The sequence below is a fragment of the Lissotriton vulgaris genome, chromosome 10, assembly GCF_964263255.1.
Source record: "Lissotriton vulgaris chromosome 10, aLisVul1.2, whole genome shotgun sequence".
In the NCBI taxonomy this organism is placed as follows: domain Eukaryota; kingdom Metazoa; phylum Chordata; class Amphibia; order Caudata; family Salamandridae; genus Lissotriton; species Lissotriton vulgaris.
In genome coordinates, this window is record NC_141698.1 from 124,145,886 (window position 1) to 124,165,127 (window position 19,242).

A 19,242-nucleotide genomic window follows, 5' to 3' on the forward strand; every position below is an offset into this window, starting at 1 on the left:
GTACTCGAAACCGCATGACAGATCCATGTGCTGGTGCTGCACTGAAAGCGATCGCTATTACAAAAGAGTGGTGCACTCGCGACCAGCATCTGTCTTCAATTACCGCGGCCCCTGACAGCCGCGATAATTGAAGAAATATGCCCTTCTGCTGCGCGTGTCGGCACGGAATATGCAATAGGCGGAGCTACTCTACTGCCTATGGCCTATTGCGTGCTCTCTTCCGAAAACACACGCACAAGAAGGCCAATCGAAATGCAGCTGGCAAAAATAAGTACGAAAAATCACGAGCAGCCAGGAATTGTTTAGGTAGCTTTTCGGAGACGCTAACTACAGGACTCTTGGGCTCCTCCCACACTGCTACGCAGTGTGACGTAGGCCCGAGCTCTAAAAAGGGGACCATCAGACTCACTCTTCAGTTCAGTTTCTTGACCTGCTGAAGGACTCTCAGAGGACCGGCTGCTGCTACAGCCTGCGGTGTACTTCACAAGACTGATTTGCTGCACCCGGAAGGGCTACTTTGTTGCCTAGAGCCTGCCTTGAACCCTCAGAGGCCTGCCTTGCTGCTTGAGCCCTGCTTCACCACATGATCCCAAGTCTAAAAGAGTGACTTCAAGGGCTAGTTTGCGGTCCTCCTGATCATAACCTCAGGGACATAAAAGACTCCAACCATCTTTAACCCGCACCTGAACCTAGCCTGAGTGAGTCCTACATTCTCAATTGGTGCCCTCCTGGACTGTTGGTTGTGGTATTAAAAGGTACTCAGCGGGCCAAAATCCTAAACTTGGGACTTAGAAATTGTGTGGTTAAAAACTGCTTTGAAACTGAGAGAAGACCGGGCCAACCTGCATGTCTATCTGCCTAAGGAGCATCACCGGTTGGCCTGATTTCGAGCAGCTCCGGCTATGTTCTTCTCCACAGCAGTAAATCCTGTTCAGCAATCCTTCGGCAAATGAGAGAGCCTCCTAGAACTCTCATTGACTACAGTTTATTTCAGCTGGAGATTTTCAACTTTCAAAATAAAGATTAAGGGCCCAAAGTAGATCTTGGCGGTATTACTGTTGTCCCAACCTGGCGGCGGTCCCAAGTACTCCGTCAAGCTGATGGCGTTCCGCCCTCTATATATAGATGTGGCATCAACAGACTGGGTAACCGCTATATCGACGGTCTTTTCTGCTGGCTACCAGTACTCTGTCGCCATCATGCTGGTGGGTTTGCGGCAAGCATATTTAGATATTCCCGTTGTGCTGGTGGTGCCCTGGAGGCGGAGTTCTGATTAAGTGAGGCCATGATGGTGTGGAGACAGGGTCCTACACTCATCATGATCTCACTATGCATATGTGTTGTGAAACTATAAATATGTGTATGTAGGTAATGTGTAATGCCCTTTTTTGACATATGGCATTGCAAACCAACAACATACACACACTGTTGAATGTAAACTCCAAGGCACCACAAGCACAACACCCACCACCACCAAATAAATATTTATTTAAGTGTCAATTCAGGTTACCATGATAAGTGGTAATATGTACACCTATGCATGACACATACAAAAATTACATGTAAGAGCAATGTAAAAATACAAGAGGCTAATGCAAATGTAAACACACGATTCATGGTGATACAAGTGTAATAATACTTAACTTGGATCCCGGCGACAACGTTGTGGATTGGCGTCGTGGCCAAGTTGCAGCAACGAAGGAAGGACCTGGACAATTGGGTCCACGACAGAAACGGAAGTCAGAAACAGCAGAAATGGTATGTTTTTACCCCAATTCCTTCGATTCCGACAACTCCAGATTTTCCCCAACAGAAAGGCACATCATAATTGATGCCGATTCTGCCTCAGACGCCGTTGAAGCTGGACGGAATTGGTGGTGGAGTCGGTGTGACTCAGTCAGCCTTTCACTTATGGACCTGCCAACATCTATATCAAGGGGGTGGACCGCCAGGTAGGCAGGAGGTGTTACTGCCAAAAAAGCGATGGTGGGACCAGGTCCGCCAACATCTAAATTAGGCCTTAAGTCCAAACAGAGAAATCTTCACCGCAACTTCGTCCAGTGGCTCCCCGATGACGACGCTCCCTCTCTGGAGACCACCTGCAGCCTTACCTACCTAAACTTGACCTTCTAAGACCATGTTTCTTAGAAATTTCTTCCAAGTCTGAAGATAAGAACCGAGTGGGTCCAATCCAATTTTTTGAATCCGACACTTACTCCATCACGGTTGGGTGGGCCATATAATTCGTCTTTGACCGGGTCTCGCTAGATGTCTCCAGTTGGAGCTTTGTTTTTTAGGCACTAGGGGCCCGATTCACAGAACTAACTTAAGACAAAATCCTAAACTTACTACTTTTGGTATTCACATAAGTTATGATTTTGTCTTAAGTTTGTCTTAAGACAGACTTAAGACAAAATCCTAACTTAAGTCTGTCTTAAGACAAATTTAAGACAAAATCCTTACTTCTGTGAATACCAAAAGTAGTAATTTTAGGATTTTGTCTTAAGTCAGTTCTGTGAATCGGGCCCTAGAATTTTCCTTAAATGTAACAAAAATCAATGACTCTGGTTTTAAGGATTAGAATTTTGTCATTTTGGTGATGAATCATTTTTTTACTTAATTCTATTTTTCAAAATTAGTGAGGGATTTTTCTTGTGTTATGTTTTCACTGTATTACTGTTTATGTGCTGCATAAATACTTTATACATTACCTCTAAGTTAAGCCTGGAAGCTTTTGTGCCAAGCTACCAGATGGTTAAGCACAGGTTAATTTAGTGACTTTTGTGGTTCACCCTGAGAGGGATTGTGGCTGTTGCTTGAAGAGAGGTCGCTCCCATTAAACAAAAAACCAAATTTCTCACAGTGTAGTTATACAAACAGAAGAGAAGCAGATCACAATAAGTAGTTTTTAAGGTCCTACCTGAGAAGATGCAACATTTCTTCTGAGTTTGCAACTATTCTCATCTATAGTGCCATACTGTGCAGTTGGGGCCTTCAATGCTGTAATGAATGAAAAACTAGATGCACTGTATCACTGCCTCAAAAAATACAAATGCTCTACATACATTTCAAATCTGCTAATGTATAGATGAACTGATGAACAACGTTTAATTGCCATGATATCTGTAAAGAACCTGATCTGTCAGCAAAAGTAAGCAATTTATAGTCAAAATTCACTTTGATTATTTTAGCATTGACATGATGTGTTAGGCCAAGGAATTGAGTTCTGTAGTGCCTGGTTCACCAAACTAATATATTATATAATATTTATTCGGAGTAGGAGCCGGGATAGATGAAAACCAAGCGATACGTCATATGGACAGTGGACAGAGCCTTGTTTTCGGACTTTAATTACAGTACAAGTACTTAAAGGTCATCACAGAATATTGCAAAGTCACTTTTCAACAGTAATCTACTGGATGCTTTGAAGATATATATATATATATATATATATATATATATATATATATATATATATATATATTCTCTCACCAAAGGTTGCCCTTGTGGAGCCGCCACACAGGAAGGGTTACCGCTCTCAATGCCACAGGCAGTAGGCTGTTCACCATGGCACAGTTCCTCACAGCAGCCATACGCGTTTCGAGCTTGAGAGCTCTTGTTCACTGGCAAAACATGATGACAATGAGCCGGTACATTCGGAACTATTTTATTTCAATCACGAGTCCCGCCCATGTGGGCGTTACAACAAGCATGCTGGTCCTGGTAGTCCTGATATGCTTGCAGACTCAGAGTTCGTCAAAGCAAGTGCGTCGCTCATTCCATCATGTTAAATAATATCCCGTTTGGGCAAAGGTCCTTGTATCATGGCAACCAGCTTCCCAATATTGACCTGTGGCCCATGCCCCCTCCTTTCCAACGAGTGTTCAGTGTACCAAAGACCCAGGATCCGCTGGTAGCGGAGGGGCAGCTCCGCGACCAGACGAGCTGCAAAAAATTCTCTCACAAAAGGTTGCCCTTGTGGAGCCGACACACAGGAAGGGTTACCGCTCTCAATGCCACAGGCAGTAGGCTGTTCACCATGGCACAGTTCCTCACAGCAGCCATACGCGTTTCGAGCTTGAGAGCTCTTGTTCACTGGCAAAACATGATGACAATGAGCCGGTACATTCGGAACTATTTTATTTCAATCACGAGTCCCGCCCATGTGGGCGTTACAACAAGCATGCTGGTCCTGGTAGTCCTGATATGCTTGCAGACTCAGAGTTCGTCAAAGCAAGTGCGTCGCTCAGAATTAATTAATAGAATTAATATTTACAGCAAGGGGTGGTGAGGGACAGAGTCTCTGAATTAAGCAGAATACTCTCACCCAGTCAAGAGATCAGGGCTAGATCCAACACCGTTTTTTAGCTCACTGCACCATCCCAGTTTCAGAACCTGGCTGTATGCAAATTAGTCTGTTCCTGTCCCAGTGCATGATGGGAACAGGGCAAACCAAACTACAAAAGCCAATTCTTACACTGGGAAGGAAACAAGCTACCGGGGACCCGTTTCTGGCATTTCAGCCGTCTTCGGCCCGGCTTGCTTGAATCCTGATGGTGCAATGAGCAAGGGACTCACATCTGAGTATACCCTTCCACGCTTAGGGTGGACAAAAATATTTACAACAAGGGGTGGTGAGGGACAGAGTCTCTGAATTAAGCAGAATACTCTCACCCAGTCAAGAGATCAGGGCTAGATCCAACACCGTTTTTTAGCTCACTGCACCATCCCAGTTTCAGAACCTGGCTGTATGCAAATTAGTCTGTTCCTGTCCCAGTGCATGATGGGAACAGGGCAAACCAAACTACAAAAGCCAATTCTTACACTGGGAAGGAAACAAGCTACCGGGGACCGGTTTCTGGCATTTCAGCCGTCTTCGGCCCGGCTTGCTTGAATCCTGATGGTGCAATGAGCAAGGGACTCACATCTGAGTATACCCTTCCACGCTTAGGGTGGACAAAAATATTTACAACAAGGGGTGGTGAGGGACAGAGTCTCTGAATTAAGCAGAATACTCGCACCCAGTCAAGAGATCAGGGCTAGATCCAACACCGTTTTTTAGCTCACTGCACCATCCCAGTTTCAGAACCTGGCTGTATGCAAATTAGTCTGTTCCTGTCCCAGTGCATGATGGGAACAGGGCAAACCAAACTACAAAAGCCAATTCTTACACTGGGAAGGAAACAAGCTACCGGGGACCGGTTTCTGGCATTTCAGCCGTCTTCGGCCCGGCTTGCTTGAATCCTGATGGTGCAATGAGCAAGGGACTCACATCTGAGTATACCCTTCCACGCTTAGGGTGGACAAAAATATTTACAACAAGGGGTGGTGAGGGACAGAGTCTCTGAATTAAGCAGAATACTCTCACCCAGTCAAGAGATCAGGGCTAGATCCAACACCGTTTTTTAGCTCACTGCACCATCCCAGTTTCAGAACCTGGCTGTATGCAAATTAGTCTGTTCCTGTCCCAGTGCATGATGGGAACAGGGCAAACCAAACTACAAAAGCCAATTCTTACACTGGGAAGGAAACAAGCTACCGGGGACCGGTTTCTGGCATTTCAGCCGTCTTCGGCCCGGCTTGCTTGAATCCTGATGGTGCAATGAGCAAGGGACTCACATCTGAGTATACCCTTCCACGCTTAGGGTGGACAAAAATATTTACAACAAGGGCTGGGCCAGGGACAGACTGATTTGCATATAGCCAGGTTCTGAGCTGGGATGGGGCAGTGAGATAAATAACGGTGATGGATCAAGCCCTGATCTTTGGACTGGGTAAGAGTGGTCTGCTTAATTCAGACACTCTGTTCATCACCACCCCCGTTTCTGAATCGTTTTTGGCCACTATAGGTGTGGCAGGGTATACTCAGACATGAGTCCCTTTCTCACTGCTCCATCAGGATTCAAGCAAGCCGGGCCGAAGACGGCTGAAATGCCAGAAACCGGTCCCCGGTAGCTTGTCTCCTTTCTGGTGAAGAATTGGCTTGGTAGTTTAGTCTGCCCTGTTCCCATGATGCACTGGGCCAGGGACAGACTGATTTGCATATAGCCAGGTTCTGAGCTGGGATGGGGCAGTGAGATAAATAACGGTGATGGATCAAGCCCTGATCTTTGGACTGGGTAAGAGTGGTCTGCTTAATTCAGACACTCTGTTCATCACCACCCCCGTTTCTGAATCGTTTTTGGCCACTATAGGTGTGGCAGGGTATACTCAGACATGAGTCCCTTTCTCACTGCTCCATCAGGATTCAAGCAAGCCGGGCCGAAGACGGCTGAAATGCCAGAAACCGGTCCCCGGTAGCTTGTCTCCTTTCTGGTGAAGAATTGGCTTGGTAGTTTAGTCTGCCCTGTTCCCATGATGCACTGGGCCAGGGACAGGCTGATTTGCATATAGCCAGGTTCTGAGCTGGGATGGGGCAGTGAGATAAATAACGGTGATGGATCAAGCCCTGATCTTTGGACTGGGTAAGAGTGGTCTGCTTAATTCAGACACTCTGTTCATCACCACCCCCGTTTCTGAATCGTATAATAGAATTAAAGCTTTCAATTACAAAAGCTAGGATATTTTATATTCTATATCAGGACCGGGGTGAGGATTATGCTAGTTCAAGGCTTATTATGACCAGAGTTGCCGCTCTAGGAAGTGGCTTAAAGTAGAAACGCTTAAACATTGAGTAAGAATACCAATCTGCAGTGTTCATAATATCTTCCAATCATCCCCCCCCTCAAGGAGAAAGCTTTAGAATGTGCACCACACCTGTTTATGTTGATGCCAGCTTCCTGCATTACCCACTGTACCCTTTTAGCGAAGTTGGAAGATGACACACCTTTATGTGGCTTTCTGAAAGCTGTAAGGAGTTGACACTCTGGGGGACAAAAATCTTCTGAAATAGCCTTGTAAGCCTTAATGCATTTTATTATACAGAACTTCGGAGAATCCGGAAAAGCCAGATATGAGAATACGAGAGTTGGTTTTCCTCTTTCACTAATGTGGAATGTAACTACTGCTGGAGTACACACTCTTCAAGTGATGTCCAGTGCCCGGACATCAGATACCCTTCTGCAAGAGATCAGGTGCAAGAGAGATGCCAATTTGGCTGCCAGTTGTTTTCAAGAAAGATATTTGTTTCTGGGCCATGAGATAGACAAATTGAGCACCACGTTTACATCCCATAAGACCAAATAGCTCGGCTCAGGAGGGAGCAATAAGCGGATGCCTCAGAGTAATTTCCGGATCAGTGGATGCTCTCCCACACAATGGCTCTCAACCAGGGTTATGTCCTGCCGAGATTGCTGAATGGAAGATATTCACTGACCTATAAGCCAAACCTTCAGCTGCTAAGGAAGCTAAGAAATCGAGGAAATTGACAAGTCCTCTACCTGCAGGATCCAAGTGACACTGATGACACCAACCCAATGGGACCAAGCTGGTCTATATCTCTTGACCCTGCTATCTGCCCAAGCCTTGGTGAGTAAATCTGCAGCCTGGTGTGAAAGTCCTGGGATTTGCCACAGTTCCCTGTAATCCATCACGCCGCAGAGAACCTTCTAGAACAAGATGGTGTGGATTAACTGATGCATTTTTTCGGAGAGTTGGAAACAGGTGTAGACGGATTGGAAAATCCCAGGAAAGATCCATCAGAACTGGAAACCAGACTTGAGACCTCCAAAAGGGGGTTATTACCTCAACATTCACCTGTTGTCTCCTGACTTGGGTTGAGAGCAGCATTATCATGGAGAACGGGATAGATGAATATCTGGATCTGGTCTCCAACTGAAATACCCGGTCACTTGGTGGCCTAAACTAGGATACAAACAGGTCCACTGAGAATTCCCAAAAGCTCTGCACTAGTTTGAATAGTTTGAAAGGGGTTCGAGCTAGGTTCAAAAGGGGTTCGGACCGTGTCCTTACCAGATGGCTGATGTAATGGACTGCTGCCACATTGTCCATCTTGAGGAGGATGCATCATTAAACTTTCTCTCTGGCCCTTCACTTAACTGCGAATGAGCCGGCCATCAGCTCTAGACAGGTGATACACACTTTTGTTCAGACCTTTTTCCTCCTGTGGAGAATTCTCCGCAACGTGCCCCCAACCAACGCCACTAGATTCAGATTCTTTCACAGGATGGGATTTGAAGATGGTGCAGATGTTCCATGCCTCCATGTGGACTAACCACCATTGGAGTTCCGCTTTCGCATCCTCTGACAGCGGTATGCTCTGAGAGTATGTGAGGCCCTTTCAGAGGTGGGATATCTTTAGCCATGGGAGGGCTTGATAATGAAGGGGGTTGGGAAAATTAGCCTTAATGGACAATGGGAGCAGGCCTACCACCCTTGCGATCTGCCTCAGGGATGTGTAAGGGCTGTACAAAGTGCGTCTTAGCTGGTTTCTGATCTTGGCAAACTATTGTGATGGAGAACTCAGAGTGGCTCATACCAAAGCCACTAAAATGCCCAGAAAAACAAGGGGTTGCTTTGGGGATAAGACAGATTTTTTCTTGTTGATGAGAAACTCCAAGGGTTGGAGTAGAGAGGCCATCAACTGGAGGCGAGCCGTCAGTGTCTGCGGGCATTGGTCCATAAGAAGGATATCGTCCAGGTAGACAAAGAAGCGGCTGCCTCAAGCTCTGAGATGTTCCATGACAGGTTTGAGAACCAAGGAGCCAAGGATAGTTTGAATGGAAGCGTTGTGAATTTGAATGTTTGCTGATGCCAGCAATACTGTAGGAAGCATTGGTGTAGTGAGAAGATCGGAACTGTGAGATACGCACCACTGAGGGTCAGGCACGCCAGCCAATTGTTGAGGAATTGTTGAAGAGGAAGACGCTCCATTTTGAAGTAGCGGAAGAACAACCATTCATTGATTTCCTTGAGGTTTACGACAGGTCTTTGACCCACAAAGTACAAAGTACAAAGTACAAAGTAATTTATTGTGATGATTATTTAAAATCTTACACATTACACATCTAAAAGGAACAACATTTAAACATATATTCCAGGATAAAATCACATAAAATGTCATTCGTGACCTTACAAACAATTAAGAATTTGCAATAATTACGTCTCCGAGTTTCCTTTTAACTAACAATAGGAACTTTACAAATGAAGCGTTTAAAACAATGTTGTTTGAGGCCATACACTTAATCAGGGCCTGCCTGCATGTCCGTATGCCGTGTTACTTGAGAGGAACCTTAAGCAATGTTTTTCTCTCTTTGAGGAGTTCGGGGCAGGTACACAGAAGATGTTGGATGTTTTCCTCGCCCATATTACATAGTCTACATTTCGTTTGGGTTTCTTGGAATTCCCATGGGGGGAGATGACATAGCCCTGGCATGGATCCAAATCTCGCTTTAAGGAGCACCTGCTTGTTTTTTTCCGTCCACTGTGTTTTCAGATACTGTTGTATCTCCTTCTTTTTATAGCCATTTAGCACCGTCCAGGCATGTTTTCTCTTGATAAGGGTAGCCTTGTCCTTTAGAATGGATAGATGGTCTGCGGTTTTGTTAATGATTTTCTTAAAAGATGACTTAGTTATATTCGTTTCCCATATAGATATGACCCCAAACTCATTAATTGCATCTCTAAGATAAAGAGCAGCACTAGAGTTAGTGTCCTTCTTTAATTCTCTCCATAGGAGGAACGATATCTCATTTTGGTGGTCACTTTTTATCTGGTTCCAAACTTTAATAAAAAGGCCTTGCCTTGCGAACTGTTGATTTGTTAGGCCAAACTCCAACCTTAGTTGCGCCGGGGAAGCGTTCACTGGGAGATGGAAAAGCACTCGGTATACTCTGGTTATGATTTTGTTCAAAGTATCACTGTCTTTACCCATTAGTGCTTCACTACCATATGTAATAGTTGGTAAGAGTTTTGCACCAACAATGCTCAAGAGAGGACCATAGGTCAGACTGGGAAGAGACTTTTGCACAGTTCTAAATGCAGCAGCTAGTGCGTTCCCTTTTCTTTGAGTATGAGTTTTTTGTAGATGGTAATTGCCCTTTGCATCGAATAATACGCCTAGGTATTTATAGACCTCAACTTGTTCAAGTTCAATTTTATCCATGAACCATTTGCTTTTGTGTTTCATCTTAGCGTTTTTGGCAACTACCATAATCTTAGTTTTGGTCTCATTTATAACCATTCCATTCTCTTTCGAGTAGGTATAGGTCCTTCTCATTAAGCGCTGGAGGCCCACTTTTGTGTGGCTCATAAGTATGACCCCTTTGTGCTTGTCCACCATCAACAAGTTTCTGATAAACCCGTAAGGGAAAGGGTGGGCAGGGGCTATAGCACCTTTGGAGAGAAGGTTCTGTACCTCTGAACTGACCAGAGCGGCCTGCTCATTAGAGAACCGTAATGTGGAAGTGGAATGGTGTTACACAGGGGAGCTGTAACATTCTATCCTGGACCCTGGACAGTCTGCACAACCCAAGCGTCGGATGTCAAAGATCTCCAGTGATGGGCAAATCTGCCAAACTGCACCCCAAACTTAAGTGTAAAAAGCGATTACACTCACCTTGAGAGGAGCCTTGAGAGTAGCCGCCTCTGGGTCCTCCTCTGGAGCCCCTGTGCCGGAGATATCTTCGGGTGGGGTAGACGCTCTGAACCGGGTCTGATCCTGCCATTGTCTGCTTGTCCCTGGAGTAAAGCCTGATGTTGAAAGAGCGGCCAAGCACTCCCTTCCAAGACCGGCCCCTGTGAAAACCTGAGGACTTAATATTTTCTTGATGGATAACTGGATATTATTGAGGGAATTAAAGATGGCCAGTGTTCTTTGCTACAAAGGTTCCTTAATAGAAGGATAGCCAAAGGGCCCATCTTGGGCCACTGGGCTGGCTTCAGAGGTGGCTAGATCCCCCAGTTTTGGGTCTATTTCTATGAACAGAGATCTCCACCGCACTGTGGAAAGGCCACCATTCGCATTGCCTACGAATATGATCACCCTTTGCACCCAGCTCAAAAAAATATCTGGGGAAATGAGGGGCCTGGAGGGTTTGGCGTCCAGCACCATGTCCAATATCTTTGTGAGGGTCCTTATTTTATAGGGGCCGTCTGAGTCATGGAGCTAGCTTAACAGGACTGCCAAGAGCACTCAATGGCCTTCTTGTGGTCCTGTATGTACCTTGCGAGGAATGTTGCCATTCGGGGATCTATTTTGGGAGTTAGGGTTACTTTGCCCTCCAGTGATGGAATAGGGCTCTCCGCCTTAAGGTTGTTATGGATCTCCTTGTCAAGGGATTTGTGTGGATACTTTGTCTGCGGGCACCCTGTCTGATGACCGTGGGTGAATTAGGTCCTCTGGGTTGAGCATGTTGGAGTCTAAGTCCAGTGTGCTCTTGCCGCAGTCGGACGGCTCAGAATCTGAAGAGGGAAACCAGGGTCTCTCTAGCTCCACATTCTCATCCGAACAGGTGGGGGAGTCATTGACGTTTGACACATGGGATGCTGCCAGACTTGTGATAGGCTTGTCAGCGAGTAATGGCTAAAGGGAGGGGGGGTTGCCACAAGGTCAGATGGAATGTTAATACCCAAGAAAGTGCATTTCAGCCTGTCAAAGACATCTAGATCGACAAATGGGTCTTGGTTGTGGTTTTTCTTCGACTACTGGGGCGCCTTCAGCTGGCGAGTAGGCACAAGGGTGGATGACTCTTAGGGTTCTTCCCTCAGGGCGAGGAGTTGTAGGCACTGCGCTGCAATATTAAGGAACTTTTGCTCCAAGGGTGCTATAGCCTCAGAGACCGTCCTCTGTATAGAGGCATCCATGATCTTGCAGAAGTCATCATCAATTAGGAGGTAAGTCACAGGTTTCGCCTCCATATAGGAATCCTGCGATTCCTGCATAATAGGGGCAAGTTGGAGTGGGTGAACCAGGCTAGTATGTATAACTGCCTGTGAAGGTGCTGGACAAAAGGTCCTATGGACACCACTGCCCGTACTGTGCACTGGGTAAATTATTTTCCTAAATTTAAATTATTTATTTTATATCTGCCCCTGTGTTGGTGCCCTTCTTTCCACTTACTGGCTTTTAGCTTCACATGCTCTCCCAAGCGTATGTACAAGTTGAGTCATGATTGCCTTTAATACATACTACTGCACGTGGTGTTTCCAGCACTCTTTACTGGCAGCATGTGTATTTTACAGACCCCCCTGGGGGGGCGTCACACTCCAGGCGAGATGTGGGCAAGATAGGCGCCTGGATGGCCACGTTGAGTCCAATCAACACACTAATTCGAGCAGAACAATGCAACTGGCATGCTCGCACCTAAGATGAGCCTCTAATGAGGTGTGGTGGTGCCCCTAGTGGTCGGAAGACCGCACTACACATGTATTTATAGTTTTTCTATAAATATTATCATATGGCTGTAGTTAATAAAAGCAAAGAAAGTAAAGCATAATCCTTGCCTCTGGTCCTGACATACAATTTTCCAGTCACATTAGCATTTTTCATAATCCATTCCTGGAGGCAATGCAAGTTTCAGATTGAATGGCCAATTGAACTAGGCTGGCAAAAGGCTATGTCACTATAGCAGGATAATTATAATCAGATGCTGAGAGTACCTATTGAGTACTTATTAGGTTAATGCATTAAACAGACTTTACAAAATTACCAAATGTGACACACAGCGCCACAGACCAGGCTTCAGACTAGCATTTTACCAGGCACGCAATTTCAATTTCTTTTACTACTCAATAAGCTTTATGTTCACATGATTTGCTTGCACTACATATTAGCATTGAACATTTTAATATTTTTAGTGCTTCTTCAACCCACAGCCCTTAGTAACTGCTGTATTTTAAACTTTTACCTGGAAAATCTTTCTGTATTTGCACACTCTCCCCTGGACTCCCTAGTCCATCACGGCTCTGCCGATTGACCAGAGGGACTTCAGGGCGTGTCGGCAGTGACGCCGCTATTCCGCAACAGGCGCCAATCACTGGGCGGCAGCGGTCTAGCTCTCCGGTATAAAATACAAACCTGGTAGCCATGCGCAGAGGGACCGCGGCTGACATGCCAAAGGCAAGCCCGTCTGCGCCCATCCGTGCCAGTCAGCTACCAGGCGGCAGGCACCAAGAAACCTGCATCTTCACCCCCGATATTCCTCCTTTATCCACACTACACTATGACAATAAAGAACTAATAAACCTGAGAACTAACTATCCAAACCTGAGTCCCCCAAAAAATTACAAAATGTGCCCTCTTCGCTCAAATGTATTTATTTTGCTAGGTCAGTTCCCACACATTTAGGATCTTCTAACCTCAACACAACCAGACCTATGTTTCATCACAGAAACATCGCTCTACCAGTCAGCACTACCCAATACCCCCATAGCATTCCCAGACAATTACAGATTAATTAGGCATAACAGGGAACACAAACCAGGTGGAGGTATAGCTGTAGATTTCAAAGACTCCTTGAGAGTCTAAATACTTGATACACTGCTTTAAATTATATCCCCCTAACAGCCTCTCCTGGAATGGTGCTCTTATCTAACCACCCTCCTGGACAAAACAAGGACTTCAGCCCCAACCTAACAGAGTGACTAGCACCCCTAACACTAGCCACACAAGATTTCCTCTTGATTGGAGACTTTCACTACCACACAGATGTTACCACCAAAATGACGTCTCTATTCTGCGAACTAATCTTGAAATGTTAAACCTACATCTCACAATAACTGGCCCCACTCACTCTGCTAGACATATGCTAGATTTAATCTACTGCCAAGCTTTCTCAAATTAACATCCAACTGCCACTAACTTGGACAGATCACTTCCTGATCAAAGTCCGTATTCCGACCACGGCAGTCCCTGACAGACTCAAGGCCCAGATCCAAGCTACCACAAGACCTTGGGAACAGATCACTTTAGATGCATTTCAAGCGACTTTCCCCACTTTTGTTCCAGACAACTCCCATGAGATAAATTCAGCAATGGCACAGTTCAACAACTCTCTCTCCCATGCATTTGACATCATGACTCCCTACAAACCTTTACAAAGGAAATATCTAAGACCCAATGCCTCCAGGTACACGGCTGAACTGAAAACAGATAAGTGCCAGTGCTGGAGGCTCAAGGTACCTAGATGATGTCCAAAAGCAGTACAGATTAACAACTATTTAAATATCCCTCTTGTGCTTATTACACCAAAATCAAGACAGCACGCAGATAACATATTGTTCATAAAATAGAACAGGCAGGCAACTCCTCAAAGGAACTATTAAAAATTGTAAAAACCTTAGTAAAACCACAGGCATGTTCCTCTGAAACCCTAGCTTGCCAAACATTCTGCGACACCTTGGCTACTCACTTTCAAGCCAAAATTGATATTATCTAAAATAGCTTTCAACTCACAACCAACTCATCTATAGTTATACCACATCACTCCAAATCAGCAGTAACCACTACCCACCAGAACCGCAAAAAACCTAGGCATAATTTTAGATGCTCAGCTATCTATGCAAGACCAGACTGCCGCCACATGTGGCACCTGTTTTGGCATCAGGTGTCTACTTAAAAAAATCTACAGATGGCTTCCACTGACCTCCAATGAATCCCTTCTGTCAAAACTACAAGCGGTCCAAAACACTGCCCCACGAATGGTAAATAACCTGCCTCCAAGATCCTCGTCAGCACCCATACTTAGAGCACTACACTGACTCCCCATTCGTAAGAGAGCACTGTTTAAGCAGCTCTGCCTAACATATCAATCGCCATTAGGGCTTGGCCCAAAATACCTCCAGCACAGGCTTATCCCTTATGCGCCAAGCAGGAATCTGCGATCTAGCAACCAGTATCTTCTCTTCTCTCCGACAGATCCGACCGCCAAATATAGTGGCCAAACCTTTTTCTATCTGGCTTCCCTCAATTGGAACAAACTCCCTATGATTATGCATGTATGCTTATGCCTTGTAGAATTAAAAAAATGCCTTAAAACTTGGCTGTTTTAAATGCTGCCTCTTTCACACCCACCTGCCGAATCAACACCAAGATGCCCCTTTCGGGATGAGTTGTGCACTTTTTCACGATTTAGCACACATAACATAACAATGATGTTTTAGAAGTCAAATTAAAAGGCCTTCCCCAAGATATTACAATGGTGGACTCGAATATTCTTTTATAAACACCTCAAATTATCTGCTAGGAGACTACAACATCATAAGAGTTAATCATATCATGTGATAGCATGTGAAATGAAGCTTGGATTTTGAATACTATGCAACCAAAGGGACTCACTTCATAATAATTTGAAAGTTGACGGATCTAGGGTTAACACCACCCTCCAGGTCATTATAGGTAATGTCTCCAGCCCTGAATGTTTGTCGAATAAGCTAATGCATTCTTGGTCTTGAGGTTGTATTCTCATTCCATTAAACTAACAAACCTGATAAAATTATGTAGGTGGAAAGTTCAGGACAAGAGATATATTCCATGATGATCTAGAGTGAGATGGTCAACCTAGACATAGCCCATCTCTACCAAGTTTCATTGGTTGGCTGAAATGCATCAATTATTTGAAGTAGGCAAATCTATGAAAGATATTATTAATATGATATAATGATTTGGAAGAAAATGGCCAGACGTTTCTGGATTTATTAAAGACATCTTTACCAGAAAGAATTTGCAGAATTATGAAAAACTGAATGCTGCGAGTCGTCTTTGCTTTTGGAAGACAATTTGCATGACAAGAACAGTTAAAGTGAATAAACAAAACCTGACAAACCTTAAGGCTCGACTTCACTATACCTCAGACACACATGAGCTCTTCTGTATTTCTGATGCCAAGTGGTTATTCAAAATTGCAATTACGAGGTGGTTTGACTATGTCATAGGCAATATTTACTCAGAGAAAAGGCCATAAAGAACGAAGACAAGACCAATGGCATGATGAGCAACAAGTGTATGGCATGAATGTGCTGCATTAGCCCAAATCACTTAAGAGTAGTCAGGACCTCATCTATTATTGAAACAAATTAGGTGCCCAGTCATTAATAATTTGATGGACCGAAAGATATGAAAGACTTTGTACACTGAGATGCATATAATGCAACATACCCAGGTAGACAATTAATAACATGAAAAAGAATTGAGCATGACATGGATGCAACACTTGATGGACAATACTTTGGCAGGTAAGGACTGCTGCAAACGGAAATAAAAGCCGAAAATGTTTTCCATTGTTATAAAGGAACCGCCTCCACTGGACTTTCTCCTCCGGTTAGCCTGAGGGTTGCTCACAATAAGAGAGGTTAAACCCAAGCAATTGCTGGGGCAGAGAAATTCCTTTGGCCTGTTCTCAAAAACTCCTAAGGTGCCCAGAAAATGGTACAATATGATGTTATTACTATTAACAAGCAAACCACAGATATTCACATTTAAAAGCAATGCTTTCGTAAATCTAAGAGGTACCGTAGCATCATCTAGATTAAGCAGCAAGACTACAATCGCCTAAAACCCAGCAATATGGTCCGAGACTGACAGGCCAAGAACCCTGTGGTTTGGTAACCCAAAATATTTGGGGCATGCAGACCTACTTATAGAAGCTGAAAAGATGGCTGAGGAAATGTATTTTGCCAACATTCATAAAAGTCCTTGTTTTCATCTACCCCATTTACTTCTGCTTTACCTCCCCCATCACTCCTCTTGAAGTGCAGCTTGTTGAATTGACAAATCAGCAAAATGTTTATAACCCCTCTAATGATGGGATAAACTTGAAAAGCTACATTATGGGGCAATATAATCTCATGCCCTCTCTTTAAAACAAGTTCTTGACTTACCTTGTCAGGTAGAGCTTTATCTATTTCTTCTTGTAGCCTCTTCTGTATCTCCGGGTGAGTTGCCAGCTCATAAGACAAAAGATTGAGAGATGTGCTGGTGGTCTCATATCCAGCAAGAATAAAGACTAGAGCCTGGGCCATTATCTCCGAATCAGTAAGTGCTGCAAGTGAAGTAGGCCCGGACAAAAAAGAAACAGAGATTAAACCCTTAATATGGTATACACAAATTTCAAGGAATAGTTTTCGATTACTTCAGTAGCTGTTCAAACTCTTAACTAAACACTGCAGCCTTACCACTTAATTCAGTGTATGCCACTCTACTGCTTGCAGGTGTCTCTGTTCCATGATCTATGCTTTCCTTGTGGCTGGGCAAGCTTCCTCTTGCTCTCTCAACTATCCAAAAACTTTGGGGTCTACTTTGTCCACATGCATTCCATGAAAAACGAAATAGTTTAAATGGCTATGAATACAGCTACAATGAAACTAAACCATCCAGCCTATTCTATAAACAATTAACCAATACACCTGAGTAAGAGCAGAAATGCTGACTATACTTGACTGCAAATTCAAAATACATAGACTCCAGGACTGCACTAGACAATGCTTGCAGAAAGTACAGAATCTAGCAGCAAGGGCTACCGGCTATGCCGGTGCTGGCAAAGCTGCACTTAGACTGGGGTTAATACATGTGCTTATTGGGCACCCCGAACAAGAGCCTGCAATATTTGAAGGCAACATGACCCATAGCCAGATCATCAAGGAAACTGACATCTTTGACACACAGTAAAATAGTTGACCACAGCAAAAAATGTTTGCTGAAGTGAGGAGACACAGAAGAATATACAAAAGTGATGGATGGAATGCTTGATTTAATCTCAGCCACTGGTAATTACTCGAGACCACATCCCAGTCCATCATGTTTTTGCCCATCATGCCACCTCAGATTAGACCCAGCCTTATACACATCAATCTTGATCCTTCACGGAACTGCCAAAGCCATGTACTCACTGAACCGAAACACAAGCAACCCAAGTCCGTATTTTGCCTATTTTGACCCCTTCAGTCGAGTGCTGCTTGGGTCCAGTGGCACACTAAGCTAGAGACCTACATCTGGGCGCACCTAGGGCCATATGTATCAACACATTTCCCCAATAACACAGAATGGGCAAAACCCTTTGATACATATGGCCCTTAGTGTGTCACAGTAAAGAATACAAGGAGGTGCATCTAGGGAGTGACTTGCAACACAAAATCATGCAGGCAAAAGGGAGTCTGCAGATGTGTGTTAATCAATACAGCAGTGCCTGGTGCATGTATAGTTCTTCAGGCTAATAGCAAAAGACACACAATTGATAGACGGAATGCAGAACAAATCAAAACATTCACCCCCAGTCAAGAGATCTGGGTTAAATTCATCATTCCTTTGCTCACCATGCCACCCCAGTTTAGACCTGGCCATATGCAAATCAGTCTTGACCCTGTGCCTCATGGGAACAGTCCAGCCTGAACTGCCAAACCAGGTCCTCCCTGGACCGGAAACAAGCATCCTAAGACCGGTTTCGGGGTTTCACCCCTCCTCAGCCAGGATAGCTTGATTCCAGTGGCACAGTGAGCCCAGGACCCACGTCTGGACATACCTGGCGCCCTTAGGGCGAGAAACCAAAAGACACAATTGATGGACGGAATGCAGAACAAATCAAAACATTCACCCCCAGTCAAGAGACTTTTGCATCACCCTGCAGAGGTTATTGGAACCAATTTAGATTAACAATGAGCATGTAGACAGGCCTCGAGGAAAGGGTCATTTTTGATTATATGTCATGACTGTGATATAAGTGGGATGAGAGTAGACACTCGTATTGTCCATGACGCTGCTGAAAATAGGAAGATGACGTGTAATAGAAAGCACTAATACCAAACCGAGCGACAACACTTGTACTCCCAAAGGTTAAAGATTCTCTGATCCTTCCTGTGTTTGCCCTTGGTTATGCCATTTGCTAAACTCATTCATGTGAACTGAAATGTCTTAGTCATATGTTTACAAAATAGAAACTTTCAAAGTGTGCTGATATTACCGGAAACGTTAGAAGGAAGAACATAGTGCAGTTTGCTCATTCACTCAGCTGATTACAGCCCCAGGTTCTCTCTTCAATTACCAACCACTATTTAACATGCCTTTCCTAGTAACAAATTGTGATTCCATTTACGTTCTTTATGTTACTTTTGTGTGCAGCCTCTCATGTATATGATCAATTATTACCTTTGTAGCCATGGTTGGTGTGATCTGCTTCAGGGTTGTCATCTGCAGTCTGGGAATCAACCATTAGCTGCATAAAGTCCACTCGATCCTTAAAAACCAAATAAGTTTAATCTCAGAGTTGGTAACTCACCCCACTGACTTTAATAGATAACTGTGATTTTGTATTATGCACTCACTGGGGGCACTGTTGCGATGCATGAAAGGGG

The 19,242-nt window shown here is 44.4% G+C and overlaps 1 protein-coding gene across 1 annotated transcript in view; it reads right to left on the reverse strand.

Annotated features, from left to right (window-relative positions):
• Nucleotides 1-19,242, reverse strand: part of LOC147684817 (cytochrome P450 3A29-like) — a 141,541-nt gene that overhangs the window by 32,364 nt on the left and 89,935 nt on the right. The window contains exons 9-10 of the mRNA XM_086940692.1: nt 19,037-19,124; nt 16,777-16,937 (exon numbers count right to left, since the gene is read on the reverse strand). Coding sequence (XP_086796818.1) covers nt 16,777-16,937; nt 19,037-19,124 — 249 coding nt within the window. The remainder of the gene's footprint in view (nt 1-16,776; nt 16,938-19,036; nt 19,125-19,242) is intronic.